Source organism: Xenopus laevis, chromosome 9_10L (genome assembly GCF_017654675.1).
Source record: "Xenopus laevis strain J_2021 chromosome 9_10L, Xenopus_laevis_v10.1, whole genome shotgun sequence".
In the NCBI taxonomy this organism is placed as follows: domain Eukaryota; kingdom Metazoa; phylum Chordata; class Amphibia; order Anura; family Pipidae; genus Xenopus; species Xenopus laevis.
Genome location: NC_054387.1, coordinates 101,171,608 through 101,185,720, shown reverse-complemented (window position 1 = coordinate 101,185,720; position 14,113 = coordinate 101,171,608). Strand labels below are relative to the sequence as shown.

The 14,113-nt window shown below is 36.8% G+C and overlaps 1 protein-coding gene across 2 annotated transcripts in view; it reads right to left on the bottom strand.

Annotated features, from left to right (window-relative positions):
• The window catches only part of cpped1.L (calcineurin-like phosphoesterase domain containing 1 L homeolog), a 40,601-nt gene extending 27,829 nt beyond the window's left edge, over positions 1–12,772 (bottom strand). Inside the window, exons 1-2 of one of the 2 annotated variants that reach the window (XM_018233927.2) lie at positions 12,520–12,772; positions 6,270–6,488 (exon numbers count right to left, since the gene is read on the bottom strand). In XM_018233927.2, coding sequence (XP_018089416.1) covers positions 6,270–6,488; positions 12,520–12,583 — 283 coding nt within the window. In that variant the 5' untranslated portion in view covers positions 12,584–12,772. 2 annotated transcript variants of the gene reach the window in all.
• Positions 12,773–14,113: the final 1,341 nt, after the last annotated feature.

Sequence of the window (14,113 nt, the reverse complement as noted above, 5' to 3'; positions counted from 1 at the left end):
TAGCGACAAAGTATTTAATGAAACTCCAGAGCAGGTGTTAACACTAAACCGTTGCTTAGCGAAAATGCGCAATGTTATATTCGCCAGCAACTGATTTTACATTGTGAGCGGTGCTTAACATTTGAAAAGGTGCCATTGTAAATAATGCCTGCGACTTTTAATTACAATCCCCATGACCTTCCCTGTAATTTGAAGTCTTCTGGAGGATGGATTTCCAGATAATGGATCCTGTACCTGTAATTCCAAATTAGGTTTAAATGACAAACATTTACATATACACATAATATGAATAAGGGTACTTAGGTAATTTAACTGCATTTAAAAGTCAAATTTCACATAGACATTCTAAGTCTGGCAAGTGTATTAAAGTAGATACACCTATTGAGGATTTTAATGTTTAAATATTTTTAGAATCTATAGTTCATATAGTTCAGAAACATTTTAGATAATCAATCCTAAACCTGTACATAAATTCTGTAACTAATACAGTGACATATTAACTACAAAGAGAGCTGTTGCACTACTTCCTCTTCATAATTGTACGTTTTAAATACATTTAAAAGAATACAAATCAGGTTGCATATAAAAAAAAAAAATAACAAATGGGACAGATCCTTTTGATTTTAAAAATAGTTTACAGTCAGAAGCTAGTTAACATAAAATGTTATCCCTTTTGTCACAGAAGTCAGCAAAGTGGTAGTCTACTACATCTGTAATACCATAATTAAAACACTGTGCTTAATAAGCTTAAATTAACCAAGACAATCCTATTATCTATACTACAGTCCAGTTTGTTGGCATATGGCACTGAAGCTTCTTGGTTGATAAATATCTATACAAACAAGGGTTATAAACCGACACAAAAGATCTGATTGATCACAGCAACAATACAGCAAAACATAGCCGACAGTGATGCTGTGTTTAAAACCATGGCAACTACATGAACAAAGAACCATATTCTCACCTTAATTTCCAGTAAATTCTGCTTATAGTCAATATCCCAGGCCAAACAAATATGGTTTCTGCTCCAAATTTGATTATAATATTTTTAAAACAAGCTTTAAAGTACAATTATCACCTAAAAACTTTTGCCGCGACCAGAAGTATAAGTTAATAGAACCCGCTCTCCAGATGGGTGAAACATTGGCTCATGCAAGGTTTGGCAGTATGTCTAAGAGAACAGATAAAAAGGATGGAAAAGAGGACACAAGTTGTAAAAGAAATTCGAAGTTTTAAAAACCAGATAGAGGAGCATTGTTGGAGATACCACAGTTGGTGAATGTGTCGTGATCTGTCCAATAGTAAAGAGGCCAGAGGTAAAGACGAATGTTGGCTGCTGTAATAAAGATGTGGATGTGCAAACTGCTGCAAAGGTCCCACAGGTCTAGCGTCAAGATAGTAAATGTTCCAAAGATGTCAGTTAAGTATATTTACTTTTTTCATAAGGAAAGTTTAACTAAGCCCTCATATTTCACACAGTGGATCATTCTATTACTCATTTGTCTGAGCAAAATCATCATCATCATCATCATCAAAGCACTGCGTATCTTGACAGCGCTATATAAATAAATGATGATGATGATGATCATTTATTTTTATAGCGCCGTCAAGATACACAGTGCTTTACCTTAGTTATAACAAACAGGGAATAAATGGAGGATAACAAACAAGGGTTACAGAGTACAATAGGATTAGAGGGCCCTACAAATTCGAGTTTACAAAGTAAAGGTTAGGGTACAATTGAGACATAAGGATTTTAGAAACAATTTGTGATTTTTTGATACAGCAATGATTGATTAATTAAGGTACATTGAATAAGCTTTTTTAAACAGGCGGGTCTTTAAGGAGGGCTTGAAAGTTTGGAAAAAAGCAGACATATGAAAGTGCCCCGAGTGTATTATACAAGGAGGATAGGAGGCATTTTATGACAGTGTCCCCCACAAGTGGCCATGCCCCTGAATTATGCAGGTCACACCCCATTAAGGTAATAAATCCCACCAAAAACGCTGCCCAGTTCCCATAAGCCATACCGTTTTTTGCAACTCACAAAATACTTATTTGCGTCTCTTGGGGCCCCTAACTGGAGAACCTCCTGTACTGACCTGATGTCAGCCCTGTTTTTCATTGTTATATTGTGATTGGTTTTCTCTGACCTTCTGTAACTAGAAAAGGCAAAGACAAATGTTGTTTTACCAACGATTTACCCAGCTTCCTCTCTACTGGTTCGGATTATGCACACTCCTATTTATGCTGCTCTTTATAAGCTGTGTAACAGAGTAATTAGACATGATAATAAAGGAATTATTTAAGTGGACGCAGTTAACCTAACTGATACTTTGAGAACTCTTACTTGAGCATTACTAGGCACTGTGTCTTCCTAGAGTATCAGGACTGTATACCAGGGGATGTAAAGGCAAAAAAATAAAATCCCATTTTTACTTTCTTTAATGAAAAAGAAATCTATCATCAATATACTTTAATTAAAAAATGTGTACCATTTTTATAAGAAACCTGATTGTATGCAGTGAAATTCACCCTTTGTTTTACTTACTCTGACTGCTGAGGATAGGAAATTTCAGACAGTCCCTAACTGCTCTGCAGGGAAACAATTATACTTTCAAAAGGCATCGGGAGCCCCCACCTTACTTCCCTGAACTCAAGCAGCTTTGTTTGTTTCCCTATAAAGCAGCCGGCAATTGTGTAGAGATTTGTATCCACAGACCCAGTGCAGTCTGCATATTCTGATTATTAATCAGTCTTGCTGTATCAGCTTCTATGGCAGATATTATTTGACTTGTGCTGTTTTGACGATCCCTAAGCTTAACCTCCCAACTGAAGCCCAGACCACACTGAGCATGTGCATGGTCTTGGTCTTGCAAAGATGTTTAACAAAGTTACAAGATGATGACCCCCTGCAGCCAACTTTGAAAGTATAAATCATTTGTTTAATTTGTTTGTTTATGTTTAGTATACAAAATACAGCATTTCTAGCATTATTCTGTTTTAGCCTTTAGTTCCCCTTTAAGTACTATGGCAAAACATAAGTAATTACGTTGATCATTAGATGATTTTGTACATCCAATTGTTCCCAATATGTTTTGCCATTTCCCCTTAAGATTGCAGCTCTAAAAGTATGCAGGATTCATTCTCCCCAGAGCAAATTACTTACCATGAATATATTTGTCAAGGCATCATGATTAATTAACTGACAGGCATTTATCACCAGTGATATTTTGGGCCTAATGGCCTAATTTTCAGGTCAAAGTGTTTTTTTGCAGAATCCCTTATCTCACAAAACAGCGAAAGGATTAAAAAATAGAAAACAAAGAGAAGAAAAGAGTAGGCAATACTCAGGTTGTTTGCAAAATAACTGTGGAAAATAAATGGTTTATTCAAGATTAAACTGGGTTAAGCTAGGTCAGTAACATTTACAGAAACAAAACATGGGAAAATAATTATTCAATGAGCTCTTACATATTTCCATTAGAACAATACACAGCTACAATAAAAAAAAAATGAAGACATTATGAGTATGGGGTACCTTTTGACTGTCTTTAAGCTTTAACCTATAAAGCCCGATTACTTTAGGCAAATACACCGTCCAGTAAAGGTAAGGGATCTGTTATCCAGAATGCTTGGGACCTGAGTTTTTCTGATAAGGGGTCTTTCCATAATTTGAATCTCCATAAGTTAAGTCTACTAAAAAATCATTTAAACGTTAAACCCAATAGGACTGTATTGCCTCCAATAAGGAATAATTATATTATGAGTTGCGATAAAGTACAAGGTACTGTTTTATTATCACAAAGGAAAAGCAAATGATTTTTTAACATTTGAATTATGTGATTAAAATGGAGTCTATGGGAGACAACCTTCTCATAATTCAAAGCTTTCCGGATAATGGGCTTGTGGATAACAGATTCCGTACCTGTACAAAATCTCTTATATGCACAGTAAAAAAGTGTGGAAGTATAACACGTCAGTGCCTCTGACCTCATGTCTACATGCATGCATGTTTCATCATTTGTAATTATTGTGTTTCCATTAGTCACAGTTTTTGCTCATTGCAGTAATACAGAACAGAAGTGTTTATTAATAACCGATATATCTGCAGCTATTTCCCTGACATATATATCACATGTGCCTTCAACTTACAATTTTACCTTTGCCAGCTGTCTTAAAATACACTTACAGACGAAGTGCAGACATTCTGCAATATGAAATCTATTTTAACATTAGAAGAAGCAGCTATGTGCTGCACTTTCTCTGCCTTTGTTTCTAAATATTGCACAGCTCATTAGGACAGAGCAGTTCTTCAAGTGACTGTTTAGGGTTTTCTTCCGTCAGTGTTAAACTTACTGAGGAAACCATTATGATAATAATTAGTTAATTGTTTAATACCTGCTCATTTTATTCTGTTCTGATCTGAAGAGACCAAAAGACAAAAGAATTCTAATAAGAAGAAAACGAATGAAACAAAAGAAAAAACTTTCAGATCCACTACATGCTAAATTGATTGATCTAGTCCTGCTCTTCTTAGCTTAGAGCACATACAATCGCCCTATATATCTAATTAGTTATATATTATTTATATATACAGGTATGGGACCTGTTATTCACAAATGCTAGGGACCTGGGGTTTTCCGGATAATGGATCTTTCCGTAATTTGGATCTTCATACTTTAAAAAAATCATATAAACATTAAATAAACCCAGTAGGCTGGTTTTGTTTCCAACAAGGATTAATTATATCTTAGTTAGGATCAAGTACAAGGTACTATTTTATGATTACAGAGAAAAGGGAAATCACTTTTATAAATGTGGATTATTTGGATAAAATGGAGTTTATGGGAGACCACCTTTCCGTAATTCAAAGCTTTCTGGATAATTGATCCCATACCTGTGTGTGTATATATATGTATATATATGTGTATATATATATATATATATATATATATATATATATATATATATATATATATATATATATATATATATATATATATATATATATATATATATATATATATATATATATATCAGATTTCATCCATTTGCATACAGATCCGGCACTAAAGTGATGGCACTTCCAATACATAGTGACGGGTTTTGCATGTCCCGGGTCGGAATGTAAGTTGACCTATTGCTGAATGGGTTGGGTAGCGGATCAGTGGGGCAAATTGTGGGTTGCGGGTATAAAGATAATGGAACTGTGCACACCCTGGCGTGGGAAAGGAGGCAGCAGGAAGTGGGACAGATGGGCGGGATTAGTATGTTGTTTTACAAAAATTTACAATAAATCCCCGAGAGTAGAATTCACAGGCTAATTCTTGTTTTACACACTAGGGGGCCCATTTACTTAGCTCGAGTGAAGGAATTTGTGGCTACTTCGACCATCGAATTGGCTACTTCGACCTTCGACTACGACTTTGAATCGAGCGATTCAAACTAAAAATCATTCGACTATTCGACCATTCGATAGTCGAAGTACTGTCTCTTTAAAAAAAACTTCGACCGCCTACTTCGCCACCTAAAACCTACCGAGGTGCAATGTTAGCCTATGGGGAAGGTCCCCATAGGCTTTCAAATCTTTTTTTGGTTGAAGAAAAATTGTTCGATCGATGGATTAAAATCCATCGAATCGAGCGATTCGAAGCATTTAATCGTTTGAACTATTTGCGGTAAATCCTTGGACTTCGATATTTGAAGTTGAAGGATTTACATTCGGCAGTCGAATATCGAGGGTTAATTAACCCTCGATATTCGACCATATGTAAATCTGCCCCTATGTCTCCTTCAAAGTCTAATTATGAATATTCATTTGCTGCAGCAACAGTGGGAGAACCACATAACCATGCAGTAGTTCAGTAAGGTCCTTATTAAAATTTCTTTTGTGGCAATGTGTTGTTTTGTAAACGCATTACTGCTCAGATGCACCATTCAGAAAACGTTAGCACTTTTATAAATAACTGATAATAGCAATACAATTTCTTTCACAAGCTTGTTAAATAGATTAAGCTTTAGGGTTAGTCCACACGAGGAGTTTCGGGGAGATTTTGTAGCCTGGCGACTAATCGCCTCGTCTTCGGAGCGACAATCTCCCCGAACTGCCTCAGCGTGTTTTCCCATAGGCTACAATGAAAAGTAAAAGTAAAGACGGAGGTTCTTAGTGACAAGTGGTTTCCTTAAACACCAGACTTTGTGATCTTTGTATCTATTAACATGTTTTCATCGTTACCAGTCACACACTTTTTTTTAATGACTCTTACCCGGCATTGAATGAACGAGGTCCCCACACAGTACAAAGAACTTTGGTTTGGGGCTTAGCTTATTAATGGCCTGCACGGCTTCTTCAGTTAATCTGATCTCCTGCTCCCATTCATCTCCTCCATAATCACATTCACCAATTTCCCAAGATTTCATAAGGCCGAACTGTGGATCTGCTCCTTGTATAAAGTAGAAGGGGCCTTTCCACTGTGATTCTGCATCTTAAGGGGAAAAAAAAAATTGAAATAATGAGACTTCACTATAAGCAATAACCATAGGCTTTGGTAAATAATGACACTATATGCTGTTAAAGTGCTTTTCAAAAATTCATGTCAAATGGTTATTTTTCTAGTTTAACAAGAAACAATTAGGCTGCACTATAATTTGGTGTTGGGGGGGAGTAACTATATATACATAATGTGTTGCTGTGTCTACAAGACTCTCTTAAAGGACCAATAACACCAGTTTTTTTTAAAATACTTCTTCCTCACAAAATAGCTATAATAATAGGTATGGCTTACTTCCCCTTGGCTTTTTTTTTCAAATCTTCAGCTTGAATTTGACATGCAAAGTGCCCCATAGGAGAAAGGCGAAAAGGCAAGGGCAGCTTGAATTCCTGTGTGCTGAACCAGAAGTCAGCTTCTTACCGATAACCTAAAGCACCTAAGCTTTTTTTCAATGTCTGCAGCTTAAATGTATGTTTCTATTCCTTCGGATAGCTTTGAGGGTAATGATGTGAGTATATATTTGAGCTGCAGGCACTGGAAAAAAAAGCTTATGTACTTTAGGTTATCGGTATGGTTCAACGCTGACTTCAAGTTCAGCTCACAGAGGAATTAAAGCTGCCCTTACCTTTTCACCTTTCTCCTATGGGGAACTTTGAAAGTCAAATTCAAGCTGAAAATTTGACTAACAATTGAATTGGTTTCACATGCATGGGAGTGCCGTTACCCAAAACAGGTCTTTCACTACTCCTTTCACTTATCTTCCTTTAACTCTACCAATTTGCTCTAATTTTTTTACTTTTTAAAGGGGATTGTTCACCTTTCAAAATTTCAGTTGGTTTCACACTAAAAATAAAAATGTTTCCAACAACTTTCTATTTATGACCATTTTTTTCAAAATTGAAGTTTAAAGTTTCATTTTTCACCTTCTTATGTCTTTCTGAAGCAGCTCGGGGGGTCTCTGACCAACTCTGTAACTGTTCTAAATTGATACATTAAGTTGATACATTTCTTATCTTTGTTCCTACTGACCAAAATCAAGTTTTATTAAAGGCAGCTGTTAGAATTGTAGTTGCTAATACTCCAGAGACGCTGCTGAGAAATGTATCTAACAGACTCAAACACCAGAGACAGGAACATTAAACTTTAAACTTAGATTTTGGAAAAATGGTAAAAAATATAAAATGGAAAGAAACTTAAAAAAAGTGTTTGAAAGGTGAACAACCCTGTTAAAGGAAAACTATACCCGCAAAACAAATACTTAAGCAACAGATAGTTTATATCAAATTAAGTGGCATATTAAAGAATCTTATCAAACTGGAATATATATTTAAGTAAATATTGGCCTTTTTACATCTTTTGCATTGAACCACCATTTTGTGATGGTCTGTGTGCTGCCTCAGAGATCACATGACCAGAAATACTACAACTCTAACTGTAACAGGAAGAAGTGTTGAAGCAAAAGACAGAACTCTGTCTGTTAATTGGCTCGTGTGACCTAACAGGTTTGGTTTGTTTGTAAGCACTGTGAATCCTACGATCCCAGGGGGCGGCCCTTATTTTTTTAAAATGGAAATTTTCTATTTAGGATTACCGAATGGCACATGGTATTTTACCGGCTAGGCCGGTAAAATACCAGTCGGGTGGCAACCCTATTTGGGGGGCTTAGTTTTCCTTTAAGAGGTTTCTTCCCCCTCTATTTATCATGCCTTTCACTCCTGTTTTCATCTTCTCCTCTCTCTTTTGCTCCCGCCATGTCATTCATATTGCTTGTCTTTGTCCTTACTATCTGAGCTGCCAATAGAAATGCTAAATAATTCAAATAAACATTACAGAATATAACTGTATAATTAAAAGTTTAGTTAAAGGTGTACTGTCTCTTTAATGCTTTCTATCATTAGCAGGTTCTAAGTAGTTGGTCCAGAGGCTTGACTAATTGCTTGCTTTAGTTTCTTGAGGCAAATTTTATATCAGGTCTGGGGTGTCAATCAAATAGGGAAAAACTTGAAGCAACAATAATACATGTTAGTTTGTATTTTCGGGACATCCCGCTGATATTACCCCCATACCTGTTCTCACTCGTATTCTGTTCTTAGAACATTTATGCATTTGGGTTCTCTATAGCAAATAATAAAAAGAGCTTTAATGTTGAATATACACTACTGACCCCAGACTGGAATCAAGCTAGGGGTTTGCAGGCAAACAAAAACACAGGTTTCTTGTTGTGACATGACACAACATAATGATGTTTAACCCACAACTGCTTGGACAGCAAACAAACACGATAGCATAGCAAGACTAGATCCAATCTAGCTGTGGCAAACAACACATCTCCAACCTTATCTCTGTACAGTGTTCATAACAGCCACGTTGTTCTTCTAATTACCTTATAGGGGTTGTTCACCTTTGCGTTAACTTTTAGTATGATGTAGAGTCTAATATTTTGCAATTGGTTTTCGTTTTTTTATTTGTGGTTTTTCAGTTTTTTAGCTTTTTTATTCAGCAGCTATGGTCCAAATTACCCAAGCAACCATGCATGGATTTGAATGAGAGACTGGATTTTGAATAGGAAAGGGCCTGAATAGAAGCACGAGTAATAAAAAGTAGCAATAACTATGTTTGTAGCCTTACAGAGCATTTGTTTTTAGATGGGGTCAGTGACCCCCATTTAAAAGCTGGACAGTCAAAAGAAGGCAAATAATTAAAAAACTAAAAAAATGAAATAATGAAGACCAATTGAAAATCTTAGAATTAGCCATTTTATAACACTAAAAGTTAACCCAAAGGTGAACCACCCCTTTAAACCACAGCAGCACATGCTGTGTCATTGAATCATTTTTAACCATTTTCTTAGATTAATTTTTTGCTAGTGACTGAATTCTTGCAAACCCAACATACGTGAAGCTCAGATAGTGTGGCCCTTATAATCATAGTTGGAGGTAGGAAGGTAAAATCATCTTTTAAGATATTTTAGCTTATTCGAGTAACAGCTACTTTCTTTGGAGCCCTCTTCTCGATATCTCTAAACCTAAAGTCACCTGTGTAAAACCTATTAAAGTAATATATAATTTAGTGAAAGCCATATATAACCACATATTATAATTATTTAGTGAAAGCCATATATAACATATAAAATCCATTGGCATTATCTTAAAGGGGTTTTTCACCTTTGCGTTTACTTTTATTATGATGTGGAGAGTAATATTCTGAGACAATGTACAAATGGTTTTCATTTTTTTATTATTTGCGGTTTTTGAGTTATTTCGTTTTCATTAAATTAATAAACTATAAAAAATGAATAATAAATATGAATTGAAACATTTCTTAAAACTGACCACTCTATAACTTACTAAAAACTTTAACTTAAAGGTGAACCACCCCTTTAATAAACAGGCATCATCAATACACTGTACGTACTATATGCAGTCAATGAACCCCAAGCAGAAACTCAGTTGGTTAATAGCATAGGTTCATTAAGGGGAAGTTCAACTTCCTATTAACTTTTAGTAGTGCCTGCCAGTGCAAATCAATTTCAGGCTGAACTCTTTGCACTCCAGGGGTGGAGTTGGGTCTGATAGCACAAGGTAACGTTGGGATACAAAGCAGGGTAAGCAAAAATAAATGTTTGTCCTAATTTCATTAATAAGTCCTGAATCTACACTGGGATGACACACCATTAAAGGGGTTGTTCATCTTTAACTTAACTTTTAATATGATGTAGCGAGTGAAATTCTGAGTCAATTTGTCATTTTTTATTATTTGTGGTTTTTGAGTTATTTAGCTTTTTATTCAGCAACTCTCCAGTTTGCAGTTTCAGCAATCTGGTTGCTAGGGTCCAAAGTACCCTAGCAACCACGCATTGATTTGAATAAGAGACAAAGTATTTGTTTTTAGATGGGGTCAGTGACCCCCATTTCAAAGCTAGAAAGTGTTAGCAGAAAAAGGCCAATAATTCAAAAACTATAAAAAATGAATATTGAAGACCAATTGAAAAGTTTCTTAGAATTAGCCATTCTTAACATACTAAAAGTTAACTTAAAGGTGAACAACCCCTTTAATCTGCAAGAGGCAGCAGACTAAATCTAGAGTGATGTAGGCTTGTGATTCTTCATTATAAGGGGAATGTGTAGTATCGCAATGCTTTATTTACATGCATAGCGGTTTAGGGGGAAATGTGATTTCCCTTGAATAGGTCAGAGAGTTGATTCAAATTAGTTAGTTTTAATTCAAATGTAATTCACTGAGAAGCGTCCTCACTGGAGCATACTTAGCATGTGAAAAAGGGAAAAGTCTCACTTATTTGATTGGTCTTATTGTACTGTGTGCCAGAATCTTATTTTGTAAAACTTTACAAGAATTGGTGGCATTAAAAATAACAAGCAGGATTATATGTTCCCACAAGTCTTTTCAAACAGGTTTGGTCTGTTTGTTTAAATACATGGTCTCATTCAGAGTGACCCAATGATCGCTTACAAAAGATATAGGAGACTAGCAATACTAAAGATGTTCCTCAATGAAATCATGATGAATCATGATCATGCACTCAATTTAATTAACACTTGCATTTCTGTTATACAGCAGATGGGCAGCAGGGAAGATGTCACGTATCTATCCTGTAATATAACCAAACATACATGTAAAAACACTGCATGGTAGGCATATAATATTTTTAAACTGCTAACAGAGGCAAACTCTGGCATGACTTTTGCGATATTTTGTAATACCAGAGGAATCATTCAGGTCAATGCATCATTTGGTGCAAAAGGCTGCCTTCATGACATGCAAATATAGGATTCTCCAATTCCAAATACAGGTATGGGACCTGTTATTCATAATGCTCGGGACCTGGGGTTTTCTGGATAACGCCTCTTTCCGTAATTTGAAACCCATACCTTAAATCTCCTAAAAAATCCTTGAATAATTAAATAAACCCAATAGGATTGTTTTACCATCAGTAAGGATTCAAAATATCTTAGTTAAGATCAGGTACTAGGTACTGTTTTATTACTACAGAGAAAAAGGAAATCAATTAAAAAAATTACCATTGTTTCATTAAATTGGAGTCTATGGGAGATGACCTTGTAGTAATTCAGAGCTTTCTGGATAACAGATCCCATATCTATGCTGTCTTTTCCCTTTGCAGCCTGCCGATATTCCCTACTATGCTTGCTACTTGATGACAACTACCGGCTAGCAGCTGGGCAAAAAAGAAGGTGCATCACAGAGCATACAGAATTTTAATAGACTGGGTCAGCAGCTTATTGGCTCGTGTATGGGGCCCTCTGACGGGCTTCCCCAATTGATATCTGCCCGAAAGTCAGCCAGATGTCGATCGGACAGGACTAAAAAACCTGTCAGATCGCGGACCGCATCTGTTTGTTGATGCTCTCCTGCAATCCGACCACCTGTTTATCGTTCATACGATCCAATCGTTGGGCCCTAAAAGTGGGCATATCGGGGAGAGAGATTGTCGCCAAACGACCTTTACTGAAAGATCATGCATCTGCAAACACAGGAACAGGCCCAGATTGGCAATCTGTGGGTTCTGGCAAATGCCATAGTGGCTGCCATAAGATGCCATAGAAAGTCACTATAGTGGGCTGGTCAGGAGGCATCTTGCAGGCACAAGTCACATGACTTGGGGCAGCTGAGAAATTGACAGTGACTAGCCCCATGTCAGATTTCAAAATTGAATATAAAACAATCTGTTTGCTCTTTTGAGAAATGGATTTCAGTGCAGAATTCTGCTGGAGCAGCACTATTAACTGATTCATTTTGAAAAAAAAAATGTTTTCCCTTTAAAGGGAGCTGGGAATTTTGCATGTGCAGATGTAGCTATTAGTAAATGCCTGTGGAAAGTTCTGCTTGTAACGCCTGATATTCTCAGCTATCGTCCAATCACAAGCTGACAGTCACAAAGAGAAAGCTGACAGTTCGAGATCAACAGCAGCAGAAAATAGGAAGATTAGAGGTGAGACAGGGCAAGCATATAATGGCAGTCACCAATGGGAGTATACCGGTGCTTTACCTTCGTTAAAAGAAGTAAAAGTCCTTCCCCGAGCCCGCAGGAACAACTCCCGAGCCTCACTCATTGCGGCTGGCAAACTCTGGGTAAACTGGCACAAGCCCAATGACTTCTCACGCCTTCTGCAGCTTCAACTCCTCTACTTCCTTATCGTCTCTTCCATCCATTGCTCTTGCCTTCGGGACATTTCGGCTGCTAAGTGGATAATTACATCTGCAATCGATTGGCTGGGCAGCTCATCCCGCTGGGAAGCGTTAGCAGAGTACTGGCGGAAGTGCTTAGTACACTGGCATTTCTCCCCAAATGTATAGCTATATACTAAAATAACAGATATACAAATAAAAACTTACTCTTTCGCCTTTTATCACGAGGACAGGATTTATGAAAAAGCTTTTGTGGTTTCTATAATAAAACATACTTTACTACATATTTATTAAATCGTATCACATGTATCATTGTAAGGCCTTGGATTCTGGTAATGTTGAAGCAGGTTTAGAGGGAATATTTTGACTAATATCTACACACAGCACTGGCACAGTACATTTAATTATCATACTGCTTGTTTCTAATCAAAACATCTAAAAAAAAACCTGAGGCCCTTTCAGTGTGTGTCTGTATGTTTATGGTTTATGGAAAATTAATTTTTAAATTTACCGATGGCACAAGTAGACCCAAAATGTTGCCTGTTTGATATGCGTTTGAGCTAATAAAACAGATTTCATTTTGACGTCCAGCTAGGGTTGCCACCTGGCCGGTAAAAATGATGCTTTATGTTATTAATAGGAAAAAACGGCAAGAATGCAGGAAGGCCGGTATTTTTTTCCAGAAAAGGTGGCAACCTTACGTCCAGCAGTGCGCAACTGTACAGAATTTCCTACATAACTATTAGTCCCCAGGCAGGTTTATATCCAGTAACGGTTACAGCATATGGCACCTCACAAAGTGATTTTTACATGCAGGACTTCAAGCTTTAACATGTACGCCAATGCCTGGCTCACCTCCAGTAGCAATTCCAATCTACTGTGTAGTGTGAAATGTAAAACCAAACTTGCTGTGCCATACTTTTTTTCTGCCATGCATGATGAAAACAAAAAAGGGCACTGAAGAACAAATTAGGGATGCACCAAATCCACTATTTTGGATTCGGCCGAACCCCCGAATCCTTCGCTAAAGATTCAGCCGAATACCGAACCGAATCGGAATCCTAATTTGCATATGCAAATTAGGGGTGGGAAGGGGAAAACATTTTTACTTCCTTGTTTTGTGACAAAAAGGCACGCAATTTCCCTCCCTGACCCTAATTTGCATATGCAAATTAGGATCCGTATTCAGTTCGGCCGGGCAGAAGGATTTGTCTGAATCCTGCTGAAAAAGGCAGAATCCTGGCCAAATCCCGAACCGAATCCTGGATTCGGTGCATCCCTAGTACAAATAGCCAAGGTTCGCCAGTTAATGACCCCTCATTATCTGAACAGAGTGACCACAATCAGCACAGTTGTAAGAATAAAATGTCATGTCAAGTAAAGGTGAACAACCCCTTTAGTGGGGCAAAAAAGTGGATCAATCTGCATTATGTTACTTGTTCTTATGTAATAGA